This window comes from Callorhinchus milii, unplaced genomic scaffold (genome assembly GCF_018977255.1).
Source record: "Callorhinchus milii isolate IMCB2004 unplaced genomic scaffold, IMCB_Cmil_1.0 Scaffold42, whole genome shotgun sequence".
Lineage (NCBI taxonomy): Eukaryota > Metazoa > Chordata > Chondrichthyes > Chimaeriformes > Callorhinchidae > Callorhinchus > Callorhinchus milii.
The window spans coordinates 196,332-223,608 of NW_024704783.1; the positions used below are offsets into that span (position 1 = coordinate 196,332).

Consider the following 27,277-nt stretch of genomic DNA (forward strand, 5'->3'; position numbering starts at 1 on the left):
TCAATGCTTTCCCAAGGCTATTACTTTTAGTAATTGAGCGAATTGGCAGACCACACCATTTCTGAGCTCCTCCCTGAACTTCCTCTGGCTCACCGCGTAAATGCACGTGTTGGTGCCGCAGCTGAAGAGCTGGAGCATAATACCCACTTCTTGTCTGACGAACAACGGATCGTTGAAACCTGAGTAATAGTAGTTTTTCGAGATTCGGCCGTATATGCCATTGACCACGTAAGTCATCCAGAGGAGAATAAAACTGCCTGAAACAGCGAAGAGTAAAATAATGGACTTCTTGCGACTCTCCATCTCGGAATCTTTCCGCTTCCCGCCAATATTGCCAGCTTGGAGTCTTACACGGCCTTTGCTGCTGACCAGTATGTGTCTAATAGTCAGAGCATTGAAGAGCAGAATCAACAGGAATGGGAGCAAAGGATTCCAAAAGTATATAATGTAGGCATAGATTTTCCATCCAAGCAACAAATTAAAGCTCTCAGTGTGGATGCATCCCCATGAGACGTTGTTAATAACGTAGCGAGGACCGAATGAAAAATATATCCCAATTGTCGTCAAACAGTTTATGGTAAAGAATGTGCCGATCACCTTGACCGCAGTTTGTTCAGTACAAAACATTGCTTTCAGCTTTTGGCAACAAATGGCTGTGAAGCGATCGAATGTGAACGCAACTGTGAACCACACAGAGCAATCTGTGGCGGCCTTAAATAGGACTATATTGACGCGGCAAACCGGGGTGATGTTCAGCACCGTGGAGGCAAAGTAAATGTATCCAGTGCGGTAACATATCACATCAAATATAACCACCATCAGATCTGCCGCTGCCATGGCCACCAGGTAGCGAGTAATGCATTTGGAGAGACCGCACTTTCCTCTGTACAGAATCACGATGGCCACTAGGTTTACTGGAAGAGAAAGAGAGAATACCGGTTTGACAATGCAAAATCAGTGTTGAGAAACCAGGTATAAGGATATTTAGGATGTCACTGCAAAACAAAATGAAATTAGAACTGAACGGATGAATCATACATTTGCTATAATTTAGTCCTCAACAAAAACAGGCTGCATTAGGCTGAAAAGACCCTGCTTTCTCAAAAGTTTTTACAAATAATAAAAACAGTTTGAGCAGCACAGAGATCGACAATTCGGTCCAAACGTTCTGCGTAAGTCGTTCTGCTCCACTGTAATCCCGTTCCGCGACGTCATCCCACACTCTCCTCCATTCTCACATAATCCCTGTTAAGTCACTGTATCTAACTTGTGTTCTCTTATAAATGCATTCCGCAACCAACGGACTATTTAAGATAGTCTCATTAATCCTTTTATAATTCGAAACATCTTTATTAGCTCCCCTGTTGAACGTACTTTTACAGTGAACAAAGGCCAAACCTCTCCCATCTACCTTGATATGCCCGCCCTGGTAGCATCTCCGAATACACCAGCTGTTCTCGGTTCTTCTGTTGTAACCTCCAACTTCCTGGGAACAGTATTTTGTAAACACAGAGGATGATCTATGCTATATATATGCAATGTCCATCTGAGTATGCGCATTGGGGGTTGGAGATGTCAAACTACTGTCTCATTGGAAGACGCTCGCCTTCAACCATGGAGTCGATAGACTGCTTTGGGTAGTGACGGCCTTTTAGTTCTAAGTCCTGAGTTGGGGCTTGAACCCTCATCTTTCTAAGCTACATGTGAAATTGCGACCAGTTGAGTCAGGGTGACACCTACTTTTGATTGCATTGGAACCAGTAAACTGCCTGTTAACTTGGACATTAAAGATTCTATGGCACTATTCAAAAATATGAAAGGCTTTCTCTCTCGAGATGTGCGATATTATTTGAGCGATTTTGGCTATGACACAAGCCGTCACATTAAGTGTGGTTTCATGTCCACCTGACCAGGCAAATTGTGAGTTCGGGCTCACATCTGCTCACAATGATTGCAGCTTTCTGCATCTCTGTGCCCCCACCCCCCCTCCATACCAACTGAACAAGGCTGTATGGAGCTGGAAACTCCATCGTCAGTGTATGTATATGTTATGCAATCAGAATCGCTACATGCTCAGCTCAATGCTGCCTCGTTGTAACCACTTACTGGGGACCTGAAGGGCTGCGAGAATGGGATAGTAAATGTAGGTTATCGGAAGGACAAATTCCTGTCGATGCATTTTCTGTGAGAAACAGGCGCAAATGCTGACGCTGACCGTACGGGTTCCAGTGAAAAGTGTGTCATTCAGACGGCAGAAAAGAGCTTTACTTAAGCTGCTAGAAGAATTCCCAGTGAGATCTGCAGGTCTCACAAGTTGCAATTAGTGACAATCTGTTGAACGATTATGATAGCGACCGCTAATCCGTGAGGTATGGCTTTTAAATCAGTGCAACCACACAAGAAAATAAGAAAAACAACAATAATGATTTCACATTGTTTTTATTCCGTAGATATTTGAAAATCTGTCGTTTCTGAGAAGTGAGTCCAATGCGCAAGAGTTTATGCTTTTCCTTTTACACATGTAACCTCGGCGTTTTGTTTGACCCTGAGCTGTCCTTTCTCCCTCACATCCGCACCACAACTGGCACCGCCTTCCATCACCTCCGGAATATCGCCAGATTACGGCACTACCTCACCCCTCACGCCGCTGAAACCCTGGTTCACGCCTTTGTCACCTCAAGGCTGGACTATGGGAACTCTCTCCTCGCCGGCCTTCCCGCCACCTCCCTCCACAAGCTGCAGGTCATTCAGAACTCTGCAGCTCGTGTACTGTCCCGCACCAGGCTTCGGGACCACATCACTCCTACCGTCGCTCGCCTCCACTGGCTCCCCATCCCCCAGAGGATTGATTTCAAGATCCTCATCCTCACCTACAAGGCCATTCACGGCCTTGCTCCCTCCTACCTCTCCAACCTACTATCCCCCTACCTACCTGCCCGTACCCTCCGTTCCTCTGGCTCCGGTCTGCTCCACGTCCCCCGCCCCAACCGCCCTACTATCGGTGGTCGGGCCTTCAGCCTCTCAGCCCCGAGGCTCTGGAACTCCATCCCCCAGTGCCTTCGCCTTGCTTCCTCCCTTTCCTCCTTCAAGGCCGGTCTCAAAACCTTTCTCTTTGACCGAGCCTTCAGCTCCCCTCTCGACTCTCTTCCTCCTCCTCGCTCCCTCCCTTCCCTCCCCTCACCCTGACCATTTCCCCCCTCCTCGCTCCCTCCCTTCCCTGCCCTCACCCTGACCATTTCCCCCCCAATGCTCGGGTCATGACCCAACTGTGCAGCGCCTTGGGACGTCCTCCTGACGTGAAAGGCGCTCTATAAATGGAATCTTGTTGTTGTTGTTGTTGTTGTAACCATTTGAGCTGCTAAGTTGATAACTATCCTAATCCAAAATACTGTAGACATTGTTTCACATACTGAAACGCCATCTGATTTAAAACACTTTATAGTCAGTTTCCCACCACGGAAAATAAATCATTCTTCTTTAAACAAAATTGTGCTGCACAAAAAATACAATCTAAAACGCAAAACTTAAACAAGACATAACGCTAACTACATTAATCATAATATTAACATTGCTTGCATTTGATAAATAGGCGTGCGTCAAAGGAGCAAACTGAGGGATCGAGGCGAAGGGATTGTGGGATGGATTTCGAGAGAGTGGGAGGAAAGTGGCCAAAGGCCTTATCCTGGATGGTGGGGCAAGACCATGGAGAATATTGAATTTAGCACGAACATTTTAAATTCGATCCTCTTAGGGATGGGAAGCCAGCGGAGCCGTTGGAGTGGGTTTGATGGGGTCACGTTCTCTGTTGCGGGAGAGGACTCGTGCTGCAGAGTTCTTGATGAGCTGTAGCTCGTGGAGGGAAAATGGGAAGGTTGACATGCAGGACTTTGGCATAGTCTGATGACTGAGGATGAATAAAACGGCAGTGAAACGGCAGCCACTGATCTGAGCTGCTCGGACCAAACCTGCACAAAGGTTCGAAGCTCTCTGAGACACCTCAACAACGTGACAAGGCGATATATCAAAGGGTATTTATTATATAACATTTAAGCAGCTGTAGGCACAGCTCTTCATCACTAATTTTGGCACTGGCCCAGAAGGATATCAAAATTTATCAATTCTTGCTTTAATAAAGCGCCTGATCACTTGATTGAGAAGAATCAAATCCCTTCACAGAATTTAGAGTAAAGTGAATTGAATGTACATTTTGTGGTTGAAACGCCGAAGCCGATTACATAAAACATTGTTCCACATTCCTGGGTTGAGTAACCAAATTATTATCATTTCTCAAAAAAGAGGGTACTGTCACCACCCCGCCCATCACAACCACCCTGGAAAGCATTCCTACTGCTTGGAAAACAGTGGCGTGCGGAATAAGCAAATATGACAGATTTCGTCCTGCCCGTGAATTTAACTTGGGTCTTCAGGATAGCGAGGAAAGTTTTCTAACAACTCAGCTACAGGAATTTAGATGCCTCCACAAGTCTGTATATCTTATGAGGATTGTTTTAGCAGAACTTTAGGCAAAAATTACATTTAGTGTCTCATTCTAGATCAACTGGTAGCAGTTCATTCTTGAGTCAGACACTCGTGGGTTTATTCCCGATGTACGATCGTTGGACACAAGTAGTGTAAGATGACGCACCAGGGAAGTGGAACACGATATCATTTGAGGAGATGACCATCAGATAAGACGTTAAACCGAGATCCCATTTGCCTGGTCATGTGGACGTTAAAAAATCTATCATAATACACGAAAAAGAACCGCTGTCTCCCCTGCTATCCTGTCCAACAAGCCCCCGAAATCAAATTCATTTTCCTTCTTTTCTGTGTAAATATTTGAGTGTTGACCATCAATGGATACCGTACTGCGATGACCAGCTCCTCTCTGAATAGGGTCAAGGTCATTTTGTCAATGTCCTTGTTTTTACAGCACTTTAGCAATTCCAACAATAATCCAGCTTTTCTCTTTGACCGTGCCTTCAGCTCCCCTCTCGACTCTCTTCCCCCTCCTCGCTCCCTCCCTTTCCTCCCCTCACCCTGACCATTTCCCCCCTCCTTGCTCCCTCCCTTCCCTCCCCTCACCCTGACCATTTCCCCCCTCCTCGCTCCCTCCCTTCCCTCCCCTCAAACTGACCATTTCCCCCCTGCTCGGGTCATGACCCAACTGTGCAGCGCCTTGGGACGTCCTCCTGACGTGAAAGGCGCTTTATAAATGGAATCTTGTTGTTGTTGTTGTTGTTTCCAGATATATACAAAGAGTGGCGATGACCATTCTAAATTAGAAGACTTCTGTCAAGTATGTCTTTTTCTTTTTGATCTGACAATCAAGTGCTGCTTTCCTTCATCGCTAGCACTTCTCTTGGGTGTAATCTTGGGCTATGTGATTAAAAGAACATTCTTGGAGCTTGAGAACACAATTTTCTGACTCAGGCGAGCGTGTTATCATTGAGCGAGGCTGCACAAAGAATAATATTTATCGCAGTTTGTAAAAAACTCAGTGTAGTGCAACTAGCAACAAATCCCAATGAACCAAGTATCTGTCATGTTTCCATCTCTACATTCTACAATGCTGCACTTACACTCTATTAACAACCGCAGCTTGAATTCTTACTGCGCCCCTTACGCACGGTAACGTCGAAAAGGGCTCTAGAGTGGCAGAAAACGAAGCCGAGCTTCGGGAAGCATGAGGTGGGTGAGCCTGGGATAGCGTATGCACGGTTGTATAGGAAGGTCTTTAGGCGCTACTTGGTGATGGAGAAGGAAGCGACAAGGCGGAGTGACAGAGGAAGAGCATTCCTGAGATTTGTGGCCTATGTTTGAAAGCACGGCCACCAATGGTGGAACGGATTGTACGATCGACATGAAGATTTCGGAACCCTTCGAGAAGAGGCAGCGGGTTGTGGTTTGAGAGGTAAGCAGGTCAGAGAGGTATGCAGGTCGTAGGGTATGAAGGGATTTGAGAACGAGAGTAAGGATCTTGAAATCGATGCGCTGTCCAATCCTAGTCTGACGGTGATATCAAGTACAATGTTGTTGAATAGGCGGTTTTTTTTAATCATCTGGAACGTAACATTTTGACACGCTTACTGCCTTGACGTCTTTGCCAAAAATGCAATTGAAAATAGATCCAAAGATGGCATTTGCGAAGTCCGGCCAGGGGGTGATAAATGCCTGGTCAATTGTTTTGGTTGCTTCTGGGATAAGGAATGGTGGTAGGCAGTTGTGAACTGAGTGACCAATTTGTTGTTTAAAATAAGCTTGAAGGGATTATTGCACCCGGAAAAGTGATCCGTCAAACTAACTATGATAACAAGCTGGATTTTATTTACTGCTAGGTAAACAGAGAAGTGTGACGTTTAAGGAAACTTGAGTAACTAATTTTCCTTCCCGGAAATCAAACCCAGATCCTCTTGTTTACGAAGCGTGTGTTGTAACGTATAAGCAAAGAGTCTCCATTGATGCAGTGATGGGGGGCTGGGGGGAAGGGAGTCTCAGTGCTTTGGAGGGATATGGTCAAATAGGCTGACTGCAATTCTTCATCCAGACCAATCTTTTGATCGCGTTACTCGGTGACAAATCGACAAACGCCATTCTACTGCAAGGAATCTGTATACAATAACAAGATTATTCGATCAGTACGCCAAAATCCACCTGAAATTTTAACCCACATTCCGCTCTCCATAGATGTTGAGTGTTCTCAGCAACGTTTGTTGTTATATCAAAAGATCGGTTCCAGTTTTCAGCAACTGAAGATGCAATAAAAGTGCAAGTAAATTTTAGTGTCGCACCACACTTGCCATAACTAAACTTCCCGGCAGCCAGGTGAAAATCAATTTTGGTGTACCAAGCTCCAGCGGAATACGGGACAAATTACGCTTGCTTACACGCTGCAGGGCCATCTTGAACATTCTCTTATATATCAATCAGCTGTTATCTGACCATAAGCTATTTTATTAAAGGTTACTACTTACAAAATCCAATTGCAGCAAATTGTTATAACTTTTTTTGTCTGGTGGGGATTTGGTGATACGGGGCATCCGCCGGTTGTTTGATACGTACCAAAACCTACTACCAAGCAAGTGTATACTATAATAACCAAAGTAAACTTTCAGTTTACAACATATCTACACAACGGTAGTTTCAGACAATTTGTTGGAATCAAACGAATGCGCTCTGTCTGGGGGAAACATGATGTTTATCTAGATTGAGAGTGTATTACCCGCAGGTTGGCAAAAACAAAGGGTTCCGGAGCCCAGAATGTTCGCTGGGGTTAACAGCCCGTGTGTGCTAAGGAAAACTGCAAACGTTTGTCAATGTTATCGCTGACTGGCAAGCTTTCCCGCTGCTTGTCCAGCTAGACCACTCTTATATTATGGCTTTGGTTGCAAGGTTAACATTAGCTGAGGGGGATGACACCTTCTCCCCAGTGAGTGGTCTACCCTGCGAGGTCTTGCTGCTGAACCACGCTGGGTAGTGCTGTCTTCATTTGTGCCCTGGAATACTGTGCAACCGCGTGGCTCACGACACAGACTAGAGACGATCGAAGTGCCCCGGCTTGATTCTGACATCCCAAAGTCAGCCATCCGAAATACCTACAATATTCGCGGTGGCCAACACAGATTTTGCGGACATGCACACGAGATTTGAACTAAAATGAAAACCCACGTTGCTCAACACAAAAACGTGGAACCAAAGAAAAAATTCTCTGTAATTTCATGTTCACTTCCACATTTCAAAAGTTTGGGAAAAGTCAATTGTGAGTATCTCCATTTTCACATGGAAACTGAGAGAAGCGTTATGGTCGCCCAAACAGCCAGGTTTATTTTGATTAATATTTACCTGTGGAATAAGTAAAGTGAAAGTTATAGTCAGAAACAGAATTTTTTTTTAGAAAAGCGGCCTTGAAATAGGGAGCTCTACAGCTACCTAGAACTACAGGAATATAACATTATAGAACACAGGATAAGGCCAATCGGCCCATTGTCTACTTTCGAGCACTTGAAAGAGTTGTGCAAATTAATCGCACTTCCCGCGCTCTCCTCAAAGCTCTGCAAATTTGCGCTCCCAATTATCTATCTAATTTGTTTATAAAAGTTGTTATCGAATCCGCTTCCAACACTTTTCAGGAATTGCATTGCAGATCCGAACAACTCGCTGTGTGAGAAAAGTCTCCTCACCACCATTCTGGTTCTTTTGGCAACCATTTTCAATCTACGTCAAAAAGAGAAGACGCTGGCAACTTTTTTGCTTCAAATTTTCAGCGTCTGCTGTATTTTACGTTCAGTTTAAATTCGTCTCCTCTGGTTACCGACTGAAACGCCTATGGAGACAATCTCTACCTTTTCACTTTAATGAATCCCCTCGTGTATTTGACCAACTCTTCAGGCTAACACACACGAACAAGCTATTTCAACTCATATAAAATCACTCCATCATCCCATATTCAATAACTGCCATGGCAGTATTATATGATGCTCTTAGTTTAAGAAAAACATATATTATTGCGCGATTAGGTCTTTTTAAAACGATATATTTCAAACAAAATTTCGCATTTGTTTTGGATTCTTTCACAATTTCAGATCAACAGAATTTGAACTAGTTTGTCACGAACTCGGACAGTCTCCCTTGTGTCCTCCCGAAACACAAAGTTCCTTCATCAGCGTCTGATAGAAAAAAATACTAGCGAGGTGTGATGGAGGTTTGATAGTTAAGCTGTGTCATTCCAGCACCTATATGCTAATCTCCTGAACTCCAACTTGAACATCCAAAACACAGCCACTAGCATACTCACCTGTAATAAACTCGGCATCCCCATCACACCAGATGAAGCCAAAGTCCACTGGCTCCCCATCGACGAACTGGTTGACTTCATATTCCTCCCGCTCGCTTTCACATTCTTTCATGCCCTGGCTCGTCCATACCTCTCCGACCTGCATACTCCAAACCCACAAAACACTGCCTCCATTTATCTGTCTACGGCCTTCTGCATGTCACCTGTTCTACCGTTGGTGAACACGCTTCCCACAACGCAGCCACTAAGATCCCAAACTCTGTAACACCGTTCATCTATTCTTTGCCTGGTGCTTGCCTCTTCCTTCCTATGAAGATCGTGCGATACGACTGCGCCTACTGTCACCTTCGCTTACCCACCGGCTCGAAGTTAAGCTCCACCACTATGGAGCACTACTGTGTGTGAGTGGCGCTGTATAAATGGAATTTGTTATTTTGAATGCTAATGCCCAAATAGTCTACGTCAAATGAAAGACAGGAAACGCTTAACATGGAACCTACGGTTTTGGATTATGGCAAACAGATGTGCAAGACACGAAACGGACAGCGCCTCCATCATCAGGACGGGCGAAAGCCCTGCGTCCCATCTGACAGGTTCTTCTATTTAACACCTTGATGCTCCTAGACTTTAGAAATGTGCTATAGAAACCCTCTCCATTAAACGCAGGAGCGTTGATCAACAAGACTTTTGCATGGTTTAGGCATAGGTCTTTCGTAACTTTCGTAACAGTTACGAAAGTTACATTGCAAAGGTTATCACTACTAAATGCTGACCAAATAACAAGCTTATCGCTCCCTCCGCTCAATAAACTCTGGCCTGTTATACATCCCCAGGCAGTCACGCCCCACCATTGGCGGTCGGGCCTTCCACCTGTCTGCACCCACCCTATGGAACTCTCTCCCACCTTCGCCTCGCTCTGTCTACAGTTCACCCTCTCCGATTCGGATAACACGCTGGACTGTCCAGCGCCTGGGGACGTTCTCTTAAGCGAAATGCGCTATACAAATGTAAATATGTATTATAATAATAATAATAATAATAATCCTTGCATTTGATATAATAATAATCCTTCCTTGCATTTGATATAGCGCTTTTCACGTCGGGAGGACGTCCCAAAGCGCTTCACAGAACACATTGTAAAGTGAATTGACTGTATATTTGTGGGCGAACGCGGCAGCCAATTGCGCTCAGCAATGTCCCACAAACAGTCGTGGATTGAAAATGACCAATTTATTATTGTTTTTTTTTTTTTGGAGGGATTATTATTAGGCGTGTGGAGTAAGGAAACTTGCCCAAGGTTTCGCCCTGCTTGGAATTGAACTCAGGTCTCTCACTTGCAAAGGGAGTGCTCTAACCACTGAGCTACAGGATTTGAACTCAGGTCTCTCACTTGCAAAGCGAGTGCTCTAACCACTGAGCTACAGGACTCCACAATTGTATCCTTTGTCCACCCCCTTTTCCCTAAACATTGACCTGCATTATGATTTAGGAGAGTGCACAAACCCTCAAATACTGTGCAGTATGTCACATGTACAAAAGTGAATGAAGTTTGGAGGACACAAATAAAACATATGTTAATATAATTTATTGAAGTCAGGTTTGCATATTTATTAGGTTAGACTGCACAATGAATTTCAAGCTATATGTTGGTATAAAGTATGGGATAGTACTGCGTGATGCATATTGATGACATGTCTGAATTTGCTTGTTCTACCACCTATTACTAATCTGATGATCACATCATCTTACAATCTCCACGGAGTTTCTAAATGCTACAGATATGTCACCACGTTAACTCAATGTGAGAGCAGGGGCTGCTCTACCTTTGCAAAGGTTATCGCAGCTGTGAAAGATGCTGCAAACGTCCAATCTGGTGATAATACAAATAATTTATTATCCTATTCTTGGAGCCGTTGGTGTTCCCGGTGAGTTAAATAATTATTGGTAGTTACTAGTGGTTTCCTGTAGCTCAGTGTTTAGCGCATTCGCCGTGCCAGCGACAGACATGGGCTCGATTTGCAGCAAAGGCTTAACGTTCGGCAAGTTTCCTTACTCCATTTGCCCTATTCTCTCGAGCTCTCCCCATACACGTGCAAATTGATCCCGCAGCCAAATATTTATGTACTGCTGTTCAAAAACCCCTCCTCGACTTTGTCTATCACTGAGTGATATATCATCGCACTTGTTGATAGTTTCTCATTTTAACATAAATTCTTTAACTCTCTCTCTCTCTCTCTCTCTCTCTCTCACACACACACACACACATAAACAGCAGCTCTCTCTCTCTCACAAACACAGCCCAACTCTGTCTCTCAAACACATAGCCTATCTCTGTGACTCTCTCTCACGGACACCCACTCACACAGTATTTTTCTGTCTCTGTCTCATACACAACACACAATCTCTCTCTCTCTCACACACACACTCGCAGTCTCAATCTGTCTCTCACACACACTGAATCTCTCTCTCTGTCAAACACACAAACTATCTCTAACTTGCTCTCACACACACGGTCTCTCTTCTCTCAGTCACAGTCTCTCTCTCTCTCTCTCTCTCTCTCTCTCTCTCACACACAGAGTTTCTCTCTCTCTCTCTCTCTCTCTCTCTCTCTCCACACACACACACAGTTTCTCTTTGTCTCTCACAAAACTTGACTCTCTTTGCCTATCACACACACACACAATCTCTCTTTCTCACACACAAAGTCTTTCTCGGTTTCTCACGCATGCTTTCTCTTTCTGTCTCTCAAACACACGAAGTGTCTCTCTCTGACACGCACTCATACACAGATCCTCTGTCTCACAAATACAGTCTCTCTCTGTCGCTCACACACACAGTCTCTCTCTGTCTCACACACAGACACCGTCTCTCTCTCTGTCTCTCTCTCTCTCTCTCACACACACACATACACCGTCTCTTTCTCTCTCACAAATACTCAGTCACTCTCTCTCTCTCTCTCTCTCTCTCGTACACACAGTCTCTCTGTGTCTCTCACAAACACAGTATCTCTATGCCTCTCAAATACACAGTCCATCTCTGTCTCTGACGAGCAGTTTCTCTCTTTCCCTCTCTCTATCTCACACACATATAGACTTTCTCTTTCTCACACACATAGAGACTTTCTCTGTCTCTCGCACACACAGACACAGGAACTCTCTATCTCTCTCCCTCACTCACACACACACACAAAAACCGTCTCTTTCTGTCTTTTACACACACACACACAGTCTTTCTCTCTCTCTCTCTCTCTCTCTCTCTCTGTCACATTCACAGTCTCTTTCTCTCTCACGAATACACAGTCACTCTCTCCCTCTCTCTCACACACAAACACAGTCTCTCTTTTTCTCACATACAGTCTATCTCTCTCTCTCACACACACACACACACAAACCGTCTCTCTCTCACACATACACCCGGTATCTCTGTCTTTCACACACACAGTCTCCCTCTGTCTCACACACACACTCGCAGTCTCAATCTGTCTCTCACGCACACACTGAATCTCTCTCTCTGTCAAACACAAACTATCTCTAACTTTCTCTCACACACACGGTCTCTCTCTGTCTCTCAGTCACACAGTCTCTCTCTCTCTCTCTCTCTCTCTCTCTCTCACATACACACACACAAAGTTTCTCTTTGTCTCTCACAAAACTTGACTCTCTTTGCCTATCACACACACACACAATCTCTGTTTCTCACACACAAACAGTCTTTCTCGGTTTCTCACGCGTGTTTTCTCTTTCTGTCTCTCACACACACGAAGTGTCTCTCTCTCTGACACGCACACATACACAGATCTTCTGTCTCACAAAGACAGTCTCTCTCTGTCGCTCACACAGACACCGTCTGTCTCTCTGTCTCTCTCTCACGCACACACACATGGACCTTCTCTTTCTCACACATACACCCGGTATCTCTGTCTTTCACACACACAGTTTCTCGCTCTCTCTCAAACACACCCGCTCTCTCTCACACATCCACAGTCTCTCTCTGACTCTCACACGCACTTTTTCTCTCGGTCTCTCTCATACACAGTCTCTCTCTGACTCTCACACACACAGCCCTCTCTGTCTCTCTCATACACACAGTTTCTGTCTGACACAGAGACTGTCTCTTTCTCACACACTAACAGTCTTTCTCTTTCTCTCACACATACTTTCTGTCTCTTTTTCTCACACACCCTCATTCTCTCTCTCTCTCTCTCTCTCACGCACACATACACTCGCACAAAAACATCTCTCCTTCTCTCATAAATGCAGCCTCACTATGTCTCACAAACACATAGCCTCTCACTGTAACACTCTCCCTCGGATGCCCAATTACACACAGTCTTTCCCTGTTTCTGTCTCATACACAAACACACAGTCTCCCTCTGTTTCACACACACAGTCGCAGTCTCAATCTGTTTCCAACACACACACACACACACACAGTCTCTCTGTGTGTCTCACACCCACGGTGTCTTTCTGTCTCTCACACACACTGAATCTCTCTCTCTGTCACACACACAATATCTCTATATCTCTCTCATACACACAGGGTCTCTCTCTGTCTCTCAGTCACACAATCTCTCTCTCTCTCTCACACACACACAGTCTCTCTTTGTCTCACACACAAACAGTCTTTGTCGTTTTCTCACGCATATTTTTCTCTCGCTCTCTCTCTCTCTCTCTCTCTCTCTCTCTCTCACACACACACACACAAACACTCATTCTGTCACTCTCTCTCTCTCTCTCACACACACACACAACCAAAATCTCTCTGTCTCTCAAACATATAATCTCTCTCTGTGACTCTCTCACTCGGACACCCACTCACATACACAGTCTTTCTCTGTCTCTCAAACACAGTCTTTCTCTGTCTCACACACGCACAGCCAGAGTTTCTCTCTCACTAACTCCCAAATATACAGTCTCTCTCTCTCTCTCTGTCTCACCCGCACATTAACAGTATCTGTCTCACTCGCATACAGTAAATCTACTCTGTCTCTCACACACATAATCTCTCTCTCTCTCGCTCTCTTACGTCTAAAGTCTCTCTCTCTCTCTCTGTCTCACCCGCACATTAACAGTATCTGTCTCACTCGCATACAGTAAATCTACTCTGTCTCTCACACACAAAATCTCTCTCTCTCTCGCTCTCTTACACACACAGTCTATCTGTCACACAAAGTCACCCTCTCTCCCTCTCTTACACCGGCAGTCTCTCTGTCACACACAGAGACTCCCTCTGTGTCTCTCATATACACAGTCTCATTCTCACACACTAACACTCTGTCACACACACACACACTTTCTCTATCTCTTTCATACACGCTATCGCTATATCTCTCTCGCACACACAGTCTCTCTCTGTCTCTCAGTCACACAGTCTCTCTCTCTTTCACACACACAGAGTCTTTCTCTCTCGCACACACAGACACACACAGCCTCTCTGTCTCACAAATATAGTCTTTCTCTGTTTCACGCACACATAGTCGCTCTCTGTCTCTCTAACATACACAGTCTCTCTTGGTATCTCACATTCTCTCTCTCTCTCCCTTTCTCTCACACACGGTCTCTTTCTGTCTCACACACACAGTCTCTCTCTCTCTCCCACTTTCTCACACTCACGCTCTCTCTCTGTCTCTCTCTTTGTCTCTCACTCTCCCTCTAACACACACAAACAGTCTCTCACACACACAGAGTGTCTCTCTGTCTCTCACACACACACTGATTATCTCACTCTGTCACAAACACACATATTTTCTCTCTCTCTCTCTCTCTCGCTCTGTCTCACACACATAGTCTTTATCTGTCTCTCACACACGCAGTCTCTCTCTCTCACACACACACACATTCTCTCTCTTTCTCTCTCTCTCTCTCATACACACACACAAACAAAATCTCTCTGTAACTCACAAACGCAGCCTCACTCTGACTCTCAAACAGGTAGCCTCTCTCTCACACACAGTATTTCTCTGTCTCTCTCTCATACACAAAAACACAGTCTCCCTCTGCCACACACACACACACAGTCTCCATCTATTTCTATTAATCAAACACACACAGAGTTTCTGTGTGTGTCACGCACGCACAGTCTCTCTCTGTCACTCACATACACTGTCCCTCTTTGTCTCTCACACGAACTGTCTCTCTCTTTCTCTCATACACACATACAGCCTCTCTCTGTCTCTCACAAGCACAGTCTCCCTGTGTGTCTCTCTCACACTCACACACAGACAGCCGCTCTCTGTCACTCACACGCAAAGTCTCTCTCTGTCTCTCTCACACACAGTCTCTCTCTGTTTCACACACAAACCCAGTCTCTCCATATCTCTGACACGCACAATCTCTCTCGGTGTCTCTCAGACACACTCAATCTCTCTATGTCTCTCTCGCTAACACACACAGTCTCTCTCTATCTCTCCCTCACACTCACTGTCTATCTCTGTCTCTCACACACACAGTCTCTCTCGTCCTCTCTCACACACACATCCAGTTTTTCTCTCTCATACACACACATACAGTCCCATTCTGCTTCTCACACACACAGTCTCTCTCTGTCTCTTCTCACACACACACAAACATTCTCACTCTCTCTCTCTTTCTCTCTCTCTAACAGTCATGCCCACAGCCTCTCTCTGGGACCCACACACTTCGTCTCTTTCTGTCTATCTCTCTCTCACACTGTCTCTATCCCACACACACGCAGTCTCTCTCTGTTTCATATACACACTCAAAGTCTCTCTCTGTCTCTAACACACACACGCGCAGTCTTTCTCTCTCTCACACACCCACATACTGTCCCATTCTGCTTCTCACACACACACACAGCCTCTCTCTGTTCCTAACATAAACACTCGCAGTATTTCTCTCTCAGACATACACATACAGTCCCATTCTGCATCTCACACAATCACAGTCTCTCTCTGTCTCCAACACGTACAGTCTCTTTCTGACACTCTGACGCACACACACAGTCTCTCTCTCTCTCAGACACAAACAGAGTTTCTCTGTCTCTCTCACGCCAAAGTCTCTCTCTCTGTCTCTCTCAAACACACACAGCCTCTCCCTGTCGTTCTCTCTCACGCATACAGTCTCTCTCTGTCTGGAGAGATGGGGAGGAAGGAATTTAAGATGGGGTTCGTTCTAGGAGTTGATGAAGGGGAGGGTGAGGTGGAGGGAGAGGTGATGGTGGTGGGTGGCAAGAGGCAGGAGAATGAGACTGCCTGGCGGGTGCTATGTATTTTGGATGAAAAGAAGACCCCGCAATTGGCATTGGATGTGAAGATTGAGGAAGCTGTTAATGTGATCGGTGATATTTAGAGAGGAGTGGAGGGCAGTGAATTCAGAAGATGTGGTGCAAGTGGAGCTTAGGTGGAGATTCAAATAACCGGTTATGAGCAAGAACGACACACAATAATGTCACCTCTCTGTCGCACGCACAGTCACTACAACTCCCTGTCACACACTCAGTCACTACAACTCCCTGTCACACACTCAGTCACTGCACCTCGCTGTCACGCACAGATTTACTGCAGCTGCCTCTCACACACAGTCAATACACCACACTGTCACATACACAGTAACTACGCTTCCATGTCACACGCACAATCATTGCAACACCCTGTGACCCACACAGTCACTACACCTTCCTGTCACACACGCACTCACTGCGCTTCCCTCTCACACACATAGAGTGACTATACTTCCCTATCACACACACAATCACTGAATACCCTTTTTCCAAACACAGTATCTGCACATCGCACTCAAAAACACAGGCATTATAACTCCCAATCACAGATATTCACTACACCTCCCGGTTTCACAGACAATCAATACACCTCCATGTCACACACACCGTCACTCTGCCACACACTGAGCCACCACACACTAAACTCACACACAGTCACTACTATTCCCTGTCGCAGACACATAAACGACACCTCCCTCTCTCACACGCAGTTATTACACCTCCATATCACACACAGTCACTACACTTCCCTGTCACACACAGTTGCTCTCCTGCTTTGTCACACACACACTGTCACTCGACCTCCCTTTCACCCACACAAATAGTTACTACACGTCCCACTCACAAAAAGTTACTGCATCTCCCTGTCACGCACACAGAGTAACGGCACGTCCTTGTCACACAGTCACTGTACCTTCCTATCGTACACACAGTCACCACACTCCCATGTCATACTCACAGTTGCCACCTCAAAGTCTTCTTTGAAGTTCTCTTTTCAATCCAACTAAAAGATGTGATGTTTCCCGTTGTAAAGAAACCTGTTGTTTAATTCATGAAATGAAATGATGTGCGAAAATTTGGAGGTTAAACAATTTTTTCCTACATTATAGATCGGCAGTCAATCATTATTCAATGACTAAACACCTTCTACCACAAGGCAGGATAATGGAAGCAAACAATTTATCAAGGAATGTGTGCAGATCAGTTACCATATTTCCCGGAAGAGCAGCAGGCAGCCGGGAATCAGTCAGATCTGCACTTTATTATTTCTGATTGAACTCTCTATTTTTACAACTGATCATATAATGTGGTGTGAAACCCAGACCAGTCAAATTGCTGATAAAAACTTTAAGATTAAAGCTAACAGACCCGATGCCGTTGCGCATGTTAACCAGTTGTGATTAACTTCTGATGGATCAGAATGGAAATATTGTAAAAGGCTTTAGACAAGTCTAATCCCTGGGTTTACCCCCGATACTGTCACAGATTAGGGTGAAAACCACTTTGTGTTTGTCCTTCTGCACTGCATTGTGAATTCAAACACTGCTGTCCCTTCTTCTCGGTGTTAGATTATAGAAGTTGTCGTCTAGTAATAATGAACATTAAACAAGTGTAGAATGCAGAAAGTACTGACAGTCATGGGATAGGAGACATCTGGTTTTCTCTGGTTTTGAAAGAATAACAAGAAAGCTTTGGAAAAGGGCAGTGGCTCACCTCTCATCAGTAAATGACAACACACCCACAGAGGTAACGGTGCACGGCACCGGTCGACACGGATCTCGACTGAGCAATATGTCGCGAGATTCTGACAGGGCCAAGAGTCAAAAGGTAACCCTCAAGAATAGCAACTAATGAGCAAGTTGTTTAAACTAGAGGTCTTTGGTACCATCCTGGGATACAGATAAGAAATAACCAGTTACTTAAAAGGAGTATACTAATGATCCCCCATGACAAAATGACAAGCACCACATACAGCCCTAAACAGATCAATTTCCTATCTTAGACAGGACAAAAAGAAGACCTCGTGGATACTCAGTCAGGCTGGCACCAAGCCAAATCATTGATTAACCTGAGTACGTGACAATATCAGAAGTGGGTAGAGGGACCCAAGGAAGGACACTTGGAGAAAGGGTATAATTATGGCACTCCAGGTGAGAACAGTTAGAAGAACAGGATGGCTCCAGAGAGAGAGAGACCAGTGTTGAGAGGTCCCTTTAAGTTCACAAGGCGGGTGTTCCGTGATGTTCCGTGACTGTCTTCAAAGACTGGTCGTATAATTTATTAGACATTTGTAGTAACTTGCTCATGCATGTTGTGCTCACTCTGTACATAATAAATTCTGCTGCAATGCATTTGGATTGTTGAGCCATATTCCGAACTACGGGATCGGAAATCCCAACAGTATGCACTCGAGAATTGTCACAGTGAGTGCGATTACTGGGTCACCAGAGCAACATTTTTTATATTTCATTGCTCACTCTGCAGTTAATTGTTTCTATGTACAATAACGGAGGTATAAGGTCATGATTTTTATCCATCTCACTAAGTTGAGTTTCTAGCTAAAACCCACACCATGCATTTGATTTCCTTTCCGATAAAGGGAATAAAAAGAGAGAAGCGAAACCAACTCAGGACGATGACGCAATCCGCAGAAACTGAGACACCTGTGAAGTGAGTTTGACTGATCTGAGATGAACACTGGAAGTCGCTGGGAAATTTGCAAATACATTTTGTGTCACATAATTACGAGTTTATGTGCTTGATTTTCTTGTACAAATACCAAAGATGACTGAACGCCTTTTATAATTACGCTTGTTTCTATTGTAAATCCACAGCATTGTGTTAACATTTACGTTTCTCAGACACGATGTTCTGGATGAAAGTGCAACATGAACAATAACTTGTATTCTTGGAGCGCCTTTCCACAAGACAGTCTATGGAGGTGCTATCACGACGGGAAGGGGAGGTGAACCTAATTCGAAGATTTCAAGGTGGAACTCACAGATAGTTAAAGAGGGACGAGGCTGGGGATTGAAGCATGCAATTGCTAAAGTTTGGGACACAGTAGCACATGGCTTCGATACCCAATGGCGAGGTAGAATGTCGGGGACCTACTGCAGGTCTGTGCAGTTTGCGCGAAACGTCGGGACCTGGAGTGTGGTCAGAGGTGGAAATAAACTCGCTGTGGAAACCTGAGATCAATGATGCTGCGAGAAAAGACGATCTAACTCTGTTTAACAGAAAAAGGAAAAATTCAGTACCTGAAAGCAGAGGAACTGAATTCACTTTTATTTCAAGCCTTATAACATTTTTTTGCAAGAGGAATAAAACATGATTTCATAATGTTTCAATAAACATTGTTATAACAGCAGTATTTCAATAAACATTATTATGATACACAGTTACGGTTTGTTATATCAGTGGCAATATCAAAGCTCATAGGATTCTCCTTCTTGAGAACTGTGACAATGGTGGCGATTGAGTCTCACGTATACATGTTCTTGTACTGTCGACGTCTGTTCCTCTTTTCATGTTTCTTAATCCGATGTTACTGTAAAAATGGACAGTCGAGAGGTTTCAGTCAAAGAAATTCGGGTGGAAGCTCTGCCAACGTAGAGAAGCGACATTCATGCTCAGTCTCTGACTTACTGGATCTGACCACTCGGCCTCTGAAAAGGTGTAGCTCAGCGATCATTTTGAATCATAGTTCATTTTTATTACGTTTGCTGACAGATGAAGGACCGCTCACAATCATCTATTTATTCAGGCAGTCCTGAGTCCCAAGGCTGACTCAGATTAAAATAATAACGGACCAGATCACCAATAAATATCGCAACAAACTGAAGCTGCACTAATATGTTCACTTCTTCTCGCTTTGACAATTTTACTCTTCATTATACCAATACATGTTCATTATATTTTTTCTGTTGTTATGCAAGCTACGCGTTCAATTCAGTTAAGCTTAATTAGCATTACAGTTCTACAAGTTTAAGTGGACACAAGCTAAAAAAGCAGAGGCATACCCAGCATAGCTAACAATAAATTAAACAGCGATTCATTGCTGAACACAACAAGGAATCCAAAGAGGAATTTAGATGAGGGAACATTTACATGAACTAAACAGTAATAGCATAATATGACACAAATATTATTGTGATGAATGACGATTTACAGGATAAACACTGTAATAGTTATAAATATGCGGGTGAACAGTATGCATTTTTTGTAGAAGCGTACGCTCTTGATTGCCTTCTTCTTTTTCAATTTTTAGAATATTTACTAATTATTGTGATAGGATATTTAATTGCATTCTTCAGCTCCTCTCTGAATTTGGTCTGGGTGACCGCATAGATGGCTGTGTTTGTGCAGGAACTCAGGAGCTGAAGCATAACACCTGCTTCTTCAAGCATTTCTAAAGGGTTAAATAAGCCTCTCGATCTGTAAACCCCATAAACTCTGTACTGTATATAGTGCGCAATAGATGTTACCCACAACAATATAAAGCTGAGTGATATAGTGAACAGTAAAATGATGGATTTCTTTCTGTTTTCCATTTGCGGATCATTGCGATGATCAGCGCTGCTGCTGCAGACCCGCAGTTTGGTGCGGACTCGACTGGCCACAAGAATGTGTCTGACGGTCAGAGCATTGAGCAGCAAAATCAACACGAATGGGAGCAAAGGGACCAAAATCTGTTCAAACCAATAAAATACGATCCACGCGGGCTGATAGCGAATCTTTGCTTTGACAAGGCAGCCCCAGGGCATGTTATGAATTTTACCGTAAGGTTTGAACATAAAATACATGGGAACGTTTTCTAAGCAGAGCAGCGCAATTAAAGTTCCTATAACCACAGACGCTATTCTCTCAGTGCAGTATTTTGGCTTCAGTTTCTGACAACAAATGGCCACAAAGCGATCAAAGGTGAAAGCCACAGTTAGCCACACAGCAGAGTCCACGGCGGCTGCAGAAATGACATGAATGAAGCTGCAGACTGGAGTGTAGAACAAATATGAGGTATGGAAATAAATATCACCGATTTGTTTCAGGATTACTTCAGAGACAATGACTGACAGATCCGCCGCTGCCATGGCCACCAGGTAGCGGGTGATACATTTGGACAGTCCGCATTTTCCTCGGGACAGGATCACAATCGACAATATATTAACTGTAAGAGAAACACAACAGGTAAATTAGTTAGAAACTGACCTGTCAAGTAAAATACTGACGATTCGGTTTGTAAAAACATCAGCGAAACAAGAATAAAGTGAAATTAAACGTGCTTGGTGTGTTCTCATGGGGAGGTGTTTATAACAGAATTAAGCCGTTTAAAATGGTACATTGAGCTTGTTCAGTGACGAGTTGAATTTCCTATATTACTGTGCAGAAAAGCAGAGACGTTCAAGGAATGCCATATCTAAATCAGTGGGAAAGGGCCAAGGGCGAGGAGGGGAATTTGAGCAGCATTACATAGATATTTGGGGAGGACACATTTGCTGCACTATGGGGAGAGCTCGAACGTGTTCGGCAAATGGAATAAGGAAACTTCCCGATCGTTTAGCCTTGCTGGGAATCAACAGAGACCTGTCGCTTGCGAGGGGAGTGCTCTAAATCCTGAGCTACAAAAATCCATTAGTAAATGCCAGCAATGATTAAACTGACCAGGAATTCCAACTGCTGCAAGAGCAGGATAATAAATGACTTGTATTTTCAAAACTTTAGCTCTTCGTGGCATCTTTCACCTCAGCGACACCTTTTGCGAAGATAGAGCAGCCGCTTCTGTAACATTGAGTTAACGCTGTCATATATTTGTAGCGTTTGGGAAACTCCATGGAGGTTGTGAGATGATGTGGTCATCGCATTAGTAATAGATGGCGGAACAAACAACTTCAGACACGTCAGCAATATGATTCAAGTATCATTCTCCTACATTGATATAATTGCGTAACTCAAAATCCATTGTGCAGCAAAACCTATTTAATAAGGAAAGTTAGATTCAATAAATTAGATTAGCAAATGCGGTTATATGTGCCCTCCATATTTGATTATTTTTGTGCATGTGACGGATGTTGCACAATACGTGAGGGAGAGCTACTCTTCTATGTTGATACATTAGGTCAATATTTGGAGACAGAGAGGGGGGAGGGCAGGGAATATAAGAGGGTGGCCGAAGGCTCGGTTTAAGAGGAGGGTCTTGAAACACATTTTGAAGGAGGTAAGAAGGGAGTGAGGCGAACGGAACGTGGGATAGGGTTCCGTAGGGTGGGAGCAGAAAGGCTGAAAGCTCGACGACCAATGATCGGGCGGGTCGGTCTGTGGAATGTGGAACAGGCCAGAGTTTGCTGAGCAGTTGGAGCGAACAGATTGTTGTGGGGTATGGAGGTCAGAGATAAGGATAGTTAATGTTGTGGAATTATGTAAGGTCTATGTCCACATCATTGTCGTTTGTATTTCCAAGCTCCTGTGTTTAATGGAGATCACAAAATGCTCTCTATTTCGCTCTTCTTGTGACTATCTTACAACCTTGGCCCAAAGTCAGAGAGTATCCAATAGTTCATATAGTTCCTCATTGTTCATTCTTTCAAAATACCTCATATACTTTCCTCTCTGAGGACCCTTATCAACCTTCTCTTTTCCAAATAAAATAGACATAAATTGTTCAATATTTCTCCAATACCGAAGACAACAATCCTAGTTTCATTCTTATGCAGCTTCCCTGCAACTCTCGAAAGCTTTGTCCTGTTTCGTGGAAAGTTGTGGCCAAAACTGAATGCAGAAATCCAGCTGCGCCTGAAGGAATGATCTGTAAATACCGGAATTGTTTCTTTGGTTTCATACTTTTTGGTCCTTTGCGAATAAGCAAAAACAATAACAATAACAGCTTGGAGTTAAAAATCACCCTTCTTGCTGGGAGAGTCTCAGAATGCTTGACTGTTAGTTGAGGAGATACTGTGTACATGAATGTAAGCGCCATCAAAGTCAACTCAAACATTGTGGATGCACTGTGCATTCCACGGAGCCAAGACGTAAACTCATTGTCCTGTTCGACCATCAACATTGCTTCATAACGCACATCGGTGCCATGAACCGCTCCGCTTTCCGCACCGTAGTAACATTGCCCGGCTGCACTATTATTCTCACCACAGGCCACCGAGACCCTCATCCACACGTTCATCACATCCAGGCTTGACGTCCAAACTGCCTGTTTCTGGACCTCCCCATCTCCTCCCTCCACAGGCTGCAGATCATCAAGTACTCCAACCCAACAACAGGCTCCAGGAACTTTCCGCCCCATAATTCCACTCTGCAGATTTCCCAATCTCACCAAATTCCTTCACCAGTCTCACGATACGATGTTACAGCTTCACTCTATTCAAATCTTCACTCTGCTGGAGATTTTCTATGCTTTCTTCAATGCATGCTTATCTCCCCCATGATTCAGCGTGCACTGATTTTAGTCATAGAATTATTCCATAATAGTCAAGTGTGCCAATACGGATCTTGCATAATAGCACTACACCGCAACAGATGCTCATCTCCACTATTAAATTAGTTACTTACTACATTTCTATTACCACGTTAGTTTACTTGTTTCGAAATAAAGACAGTAAAAGAAACATAGAAAACGGTCTACTAAAATTTGGTCTCGTCCGGGATTTGAACGCGGGAGCTCTCGCATATTTATTTAGTTGCTAACCCTAAGCGAGAATCATACCCCAAGACCAACGAGCCACGTATGCACCAAGTATACGAAATATTAGCAGGAGAACTTGGCATGACAAGACTCAATGGAACTTTGTTGATTTGCTGAATATTTAGCAAAAATCGTCGTGATATTCAAATCGAATCGTCAACAAAAATTATGAAGTAATGCTCCTTAATTGCTGATTCAATGTACCAGCGAGGCCACGGCCTGCAGTTAATCAACACACATAACATTTATCAACAAATATTTTCTTTGCATAATGTCAAAGAGACGGTTCGTTTTCCAGCGAGTTTGATGGTCAATGCAATATAACACTATCAGTGCAGCTCACTTGACAGGACTATCAATTTGCCTGAGATTCGACATCCTCCTTCCTTAACGTGCAATGTCTCTTTTACAGGATTTTTTTACTTGAAGCCAAAGTTGATCAAATTCAACACCAAGAGCATCATGTATCTAATATTTATTTCCATTTCTTACGGGGCGGCTTCTAGGAGCGTTTATTGAGGTTTGGTAAAACACCAAACTGACCGAGGATAAATCCCAAACAAAAAACATTACTCCGTGACCGGCCATGTTGTCCAATGATGCAACTCACTTGTCTAAACTAAAGAAAAATGCTGCTCTAGGTGCGGATCGAACTCACAATCTCGGCATTTCTCGAGGAAGTACTGTCATATAAGTATCACGCGCTAACCTATTGCGCCACTAGAGCTGCTTCAGTTCACTCTTTAGTTGATCTTTTCTGTTTTGTTTTCAAAATGGCAACAATAAATTTCAATTATGTCGAGTGTTTCATTAGAGGAAAGTCCGAGTTTCAAATTCTTGGACCCGACAATTCTGTTCATTATGAAGAATGTAACATAGCTCCGCCGCCACCTTCCACGATCCCCAATCCCGATCCCCAACTCAGATATGAAACACATACAGTCCAGTTATGTGCGACGGCGTCTCTAATTTTATTGTTGTGATTGTGGTTGGTTCGGTGGGCAAAAGAAATCATCAGAGGAAGCTTTGCTGCCATTTTCGTTTTCAGTAACGATGATTAACTCCATATCCAGGGAAAAAAAGTTCATTATTTCTTGCGAGCAAGAAAGCAATAACAATTTGCAATGTTATAGTGTCCCTCACGTTGGACAACGTCCCCGAAGACAAATGAAACCGAGTATAAAGCAGCCCTTTCGATTACAGTGACTATAGTAATTTAAAAAGTATAATTTCTTGGAGTTACAATGTTTCAGTATTGATTGAACGATTTACTTCTGTGTTAAATAGTACAAGTATGACGAAATGCCGAAATGACATTGGCAATAGATCCTGTGCTGTTAATAGAATCAAGTATGTTTTTCTCCCTGACTTCCAAATGAACTTGGATTGCATTGGAAATTGATCCGAATCCTGATCACCAAACCAACATGGATCAAGGCATGACAGTGAATCGATTCATGTAATGCAATTCCTTTTATCTGCATTTTAGATTCCTTTGTTTATATCTTCTGTGACTGATCACACTCACTTTTACAAAACAAAGGTCATTTTTGCAGGCCACCAGCAAAGCATTCAATTAATTGACTATCACAAACTATTGTGGCTCTGAATTTCTGAGTATCCAGTGAAAGGTCCGATATGTTATCGCGGGTCTGGATAAGCCTTTTAGGATTACAATGTTGCAATTGACTTAAGAATTGAATTCACATTCAAAGAAATAATCACTCTCAAAATACACAGTCAAATCGCTCTAAGGAAACCATTGGAATTTTTTTCAGCCTTCTTGCCAAAGGGGAAAATAATACTTCTAAAGCAATTATTATTATTGATAACTTTCACATGACATTTTGATTCCCTGAAGAGAAAATGACAGCTTGGTTATCTACGGTGCTGTGGCTTAGTCGGTGAAAGCACCTGTCTTGTAAACAGGAGATCCTGGGTTCAAATCCCAGCGGTGCCTCTTCTGCTGAATTTTTGGAAGCAGTAAGTCTACAATTCCTAAAAGTGACTTCGGCAATTTCTTAATCTTCAAGGAGTTTTGCTGCTGCAATGTTTGACATTGGAAGGCCGCTTTTATTCCACGGCAGTGCTGCAAGTTTGCTGGATTGGCTGAGTTAACAAAGAGGAGTGAAACCGAGGCCACCGCAGTCTGTTCACGGCTGTCTAGTCAGGTCGACATTAGTGCTGTTGGTGGAATATTGTTGTGCGAAAATAGATTGTCCCATTCTCACACAAAACACATATACGGCACATTTCGTATATCCTGTAGGGCGCTCGCACGTGATTCCTGGAGGCTCTCTAACAATTCAACGATTAATTATTTGTGCGACTTGTGAGCACGCTGAAAGTTTACTCATCTCAGTGAGGATGAAGATTTACAATTGATAAAAATTGTGTGCTCGCCAAGAATGACAAAATGTACAAAAAATTGCTGAAACCCGGGATTGAACCAGGAACCTTCAGATCTTAAGTCTAACGCTCTCCCAACTCTGCTATTTCGAGTGTCAGTTATTATTCTATTGTCGTGTTCAAGGTATCTTCCGACGAGATCAACATAAACCGAGACATGAAGGGGGGAATCAAAGAATTAGCAAAGAATGGTCATCCCACTGACATATATTTGTCGATTATCAGGTCTTGGAATGTAAGGGCTTTATTCTAGAAGGAGCGGCATTTTGGAGGGACAAATAATTTGCTTTATGAAGGTGAGAGACGTGGAGTGAAAGAAGGAATTTTGAACTCTATCCACTGCGGGATGATGAGCTATAATTCACGTCACCGTATATTATCTGAAGCGATTTGAAACGCCTTAATTTAGTCAAAAGACGCCGTATCAAACATATCAAACGCAAAGGTTTTTTTCGCAGTTATTATTATCTTTATTGTATAACGCTGTCAGTTTCCCGGGTGATAAACGCAAAACAAATGCAAATCATTGTCAACAGCAATTGTGAGTCGAGGGTTATCTCACTGCATCTCCAATACATACATGTAATTTTACTGATTTGACGATTGGTCAACAATTTATTTCAACATAATATTTTTAGTATGTTATAATTTATAATATTATAATATATTTTAATATATTTGATTACTTAATGTAGCTCGTGTCCGAAACTCTGTCCAGCAACTTGAGACCTCGTCCCGACGTGAAAGACACAATACAAATGCAATGTTGTTGTTGTTGTTGCTAATGATACAGGCGTTGTTCTGCTTTCCTTTTTCCTCTGTACAACCCATCGTGTTATCTGAGTCAAGAGGTGGACTTCGTGGCGCAACGGTAGCGCGTCTGACTCCAGATCAGAAGGCTACGTGTTCAAATCACGTCGAGGTCAATGTTTTGATTCACAGTCACATGAAAATCAATGACAGTGGACAATCTTCTCTGTTCAATTTAAAGTTTTAACAACGGAGAGCAACATCTTCCCACAGATAGTTTTCTCTATTTAAAACTCATTTGGTTTGAGCTCTCGCTTTGCAAGCGAAGCCCTGGGGTTCAAATCCAGGCAGGACTAAACCTTGGGCAAGTTTCCTTACTCCACACGGCTAAG

At 43.6% G+C, this 27,277-nt stretch overlaps 1 protein-coding gene and 2 non-coding genes across 3 annotated transcripts; 2 read left to right on the top strand and 1 right to left on the bottom strand.

Annotated features, from left to right (window-relative positions):
• LOC121851475 (probable G-protein coupled receptor 139) lies at window positions 1-2,179 on the bottom strand. Its single transcript, XM_042345355.1, has 2 exons — window positions 2,107-2,179; window positions 1-914 (listed from the first exon to the last, which is right to left on the bottom strand). Exons 1-2 carry the CDS (start codon window positions 2,177-2,179, stop codon window positions 1-3), a joined length of 987 nt encoding a protein of 328 aa, XP_042201289.1.
• A 23,433-nt stretch (window positions 2,180-25,612) lies between these two features.
• trnat-ugu lies at window positions 25,613-25,686 on the top strand. Its single transcript has one exon. It is a non-coding gene; the product is annotated as a tRNA-Thr (tRNA).
• Window positions 25,687-26,989: 1,303 nt separating this feature from the next.
• Window positions 26,990-27,061, top strand: trnaw-cca. The gene has a single exon. It is a non-coding gene; the product is annotated as a tRNA-Trp (tRNA).
• Window positions 27,062-27,277: the final 216 nt, after the last annotated feature.

Bases quoted from the DNA above. Each gene is read 5' to 3' on its own strand.
- LOC121851475 (XM_042345355.1), bottom strand. From the start codon at position 2,179: ATGCATCGACAGGAATTTGTCCTTCCGATAACCTACATTTACTATCCC. The intron at 915-2,106 runs GTAAGTGGTTAC...TTTCTCTTCCAG, and splicing joins CGCAGCCCTTCAGGTCCCCA to TAAACCTAGTGGCCATCGTG.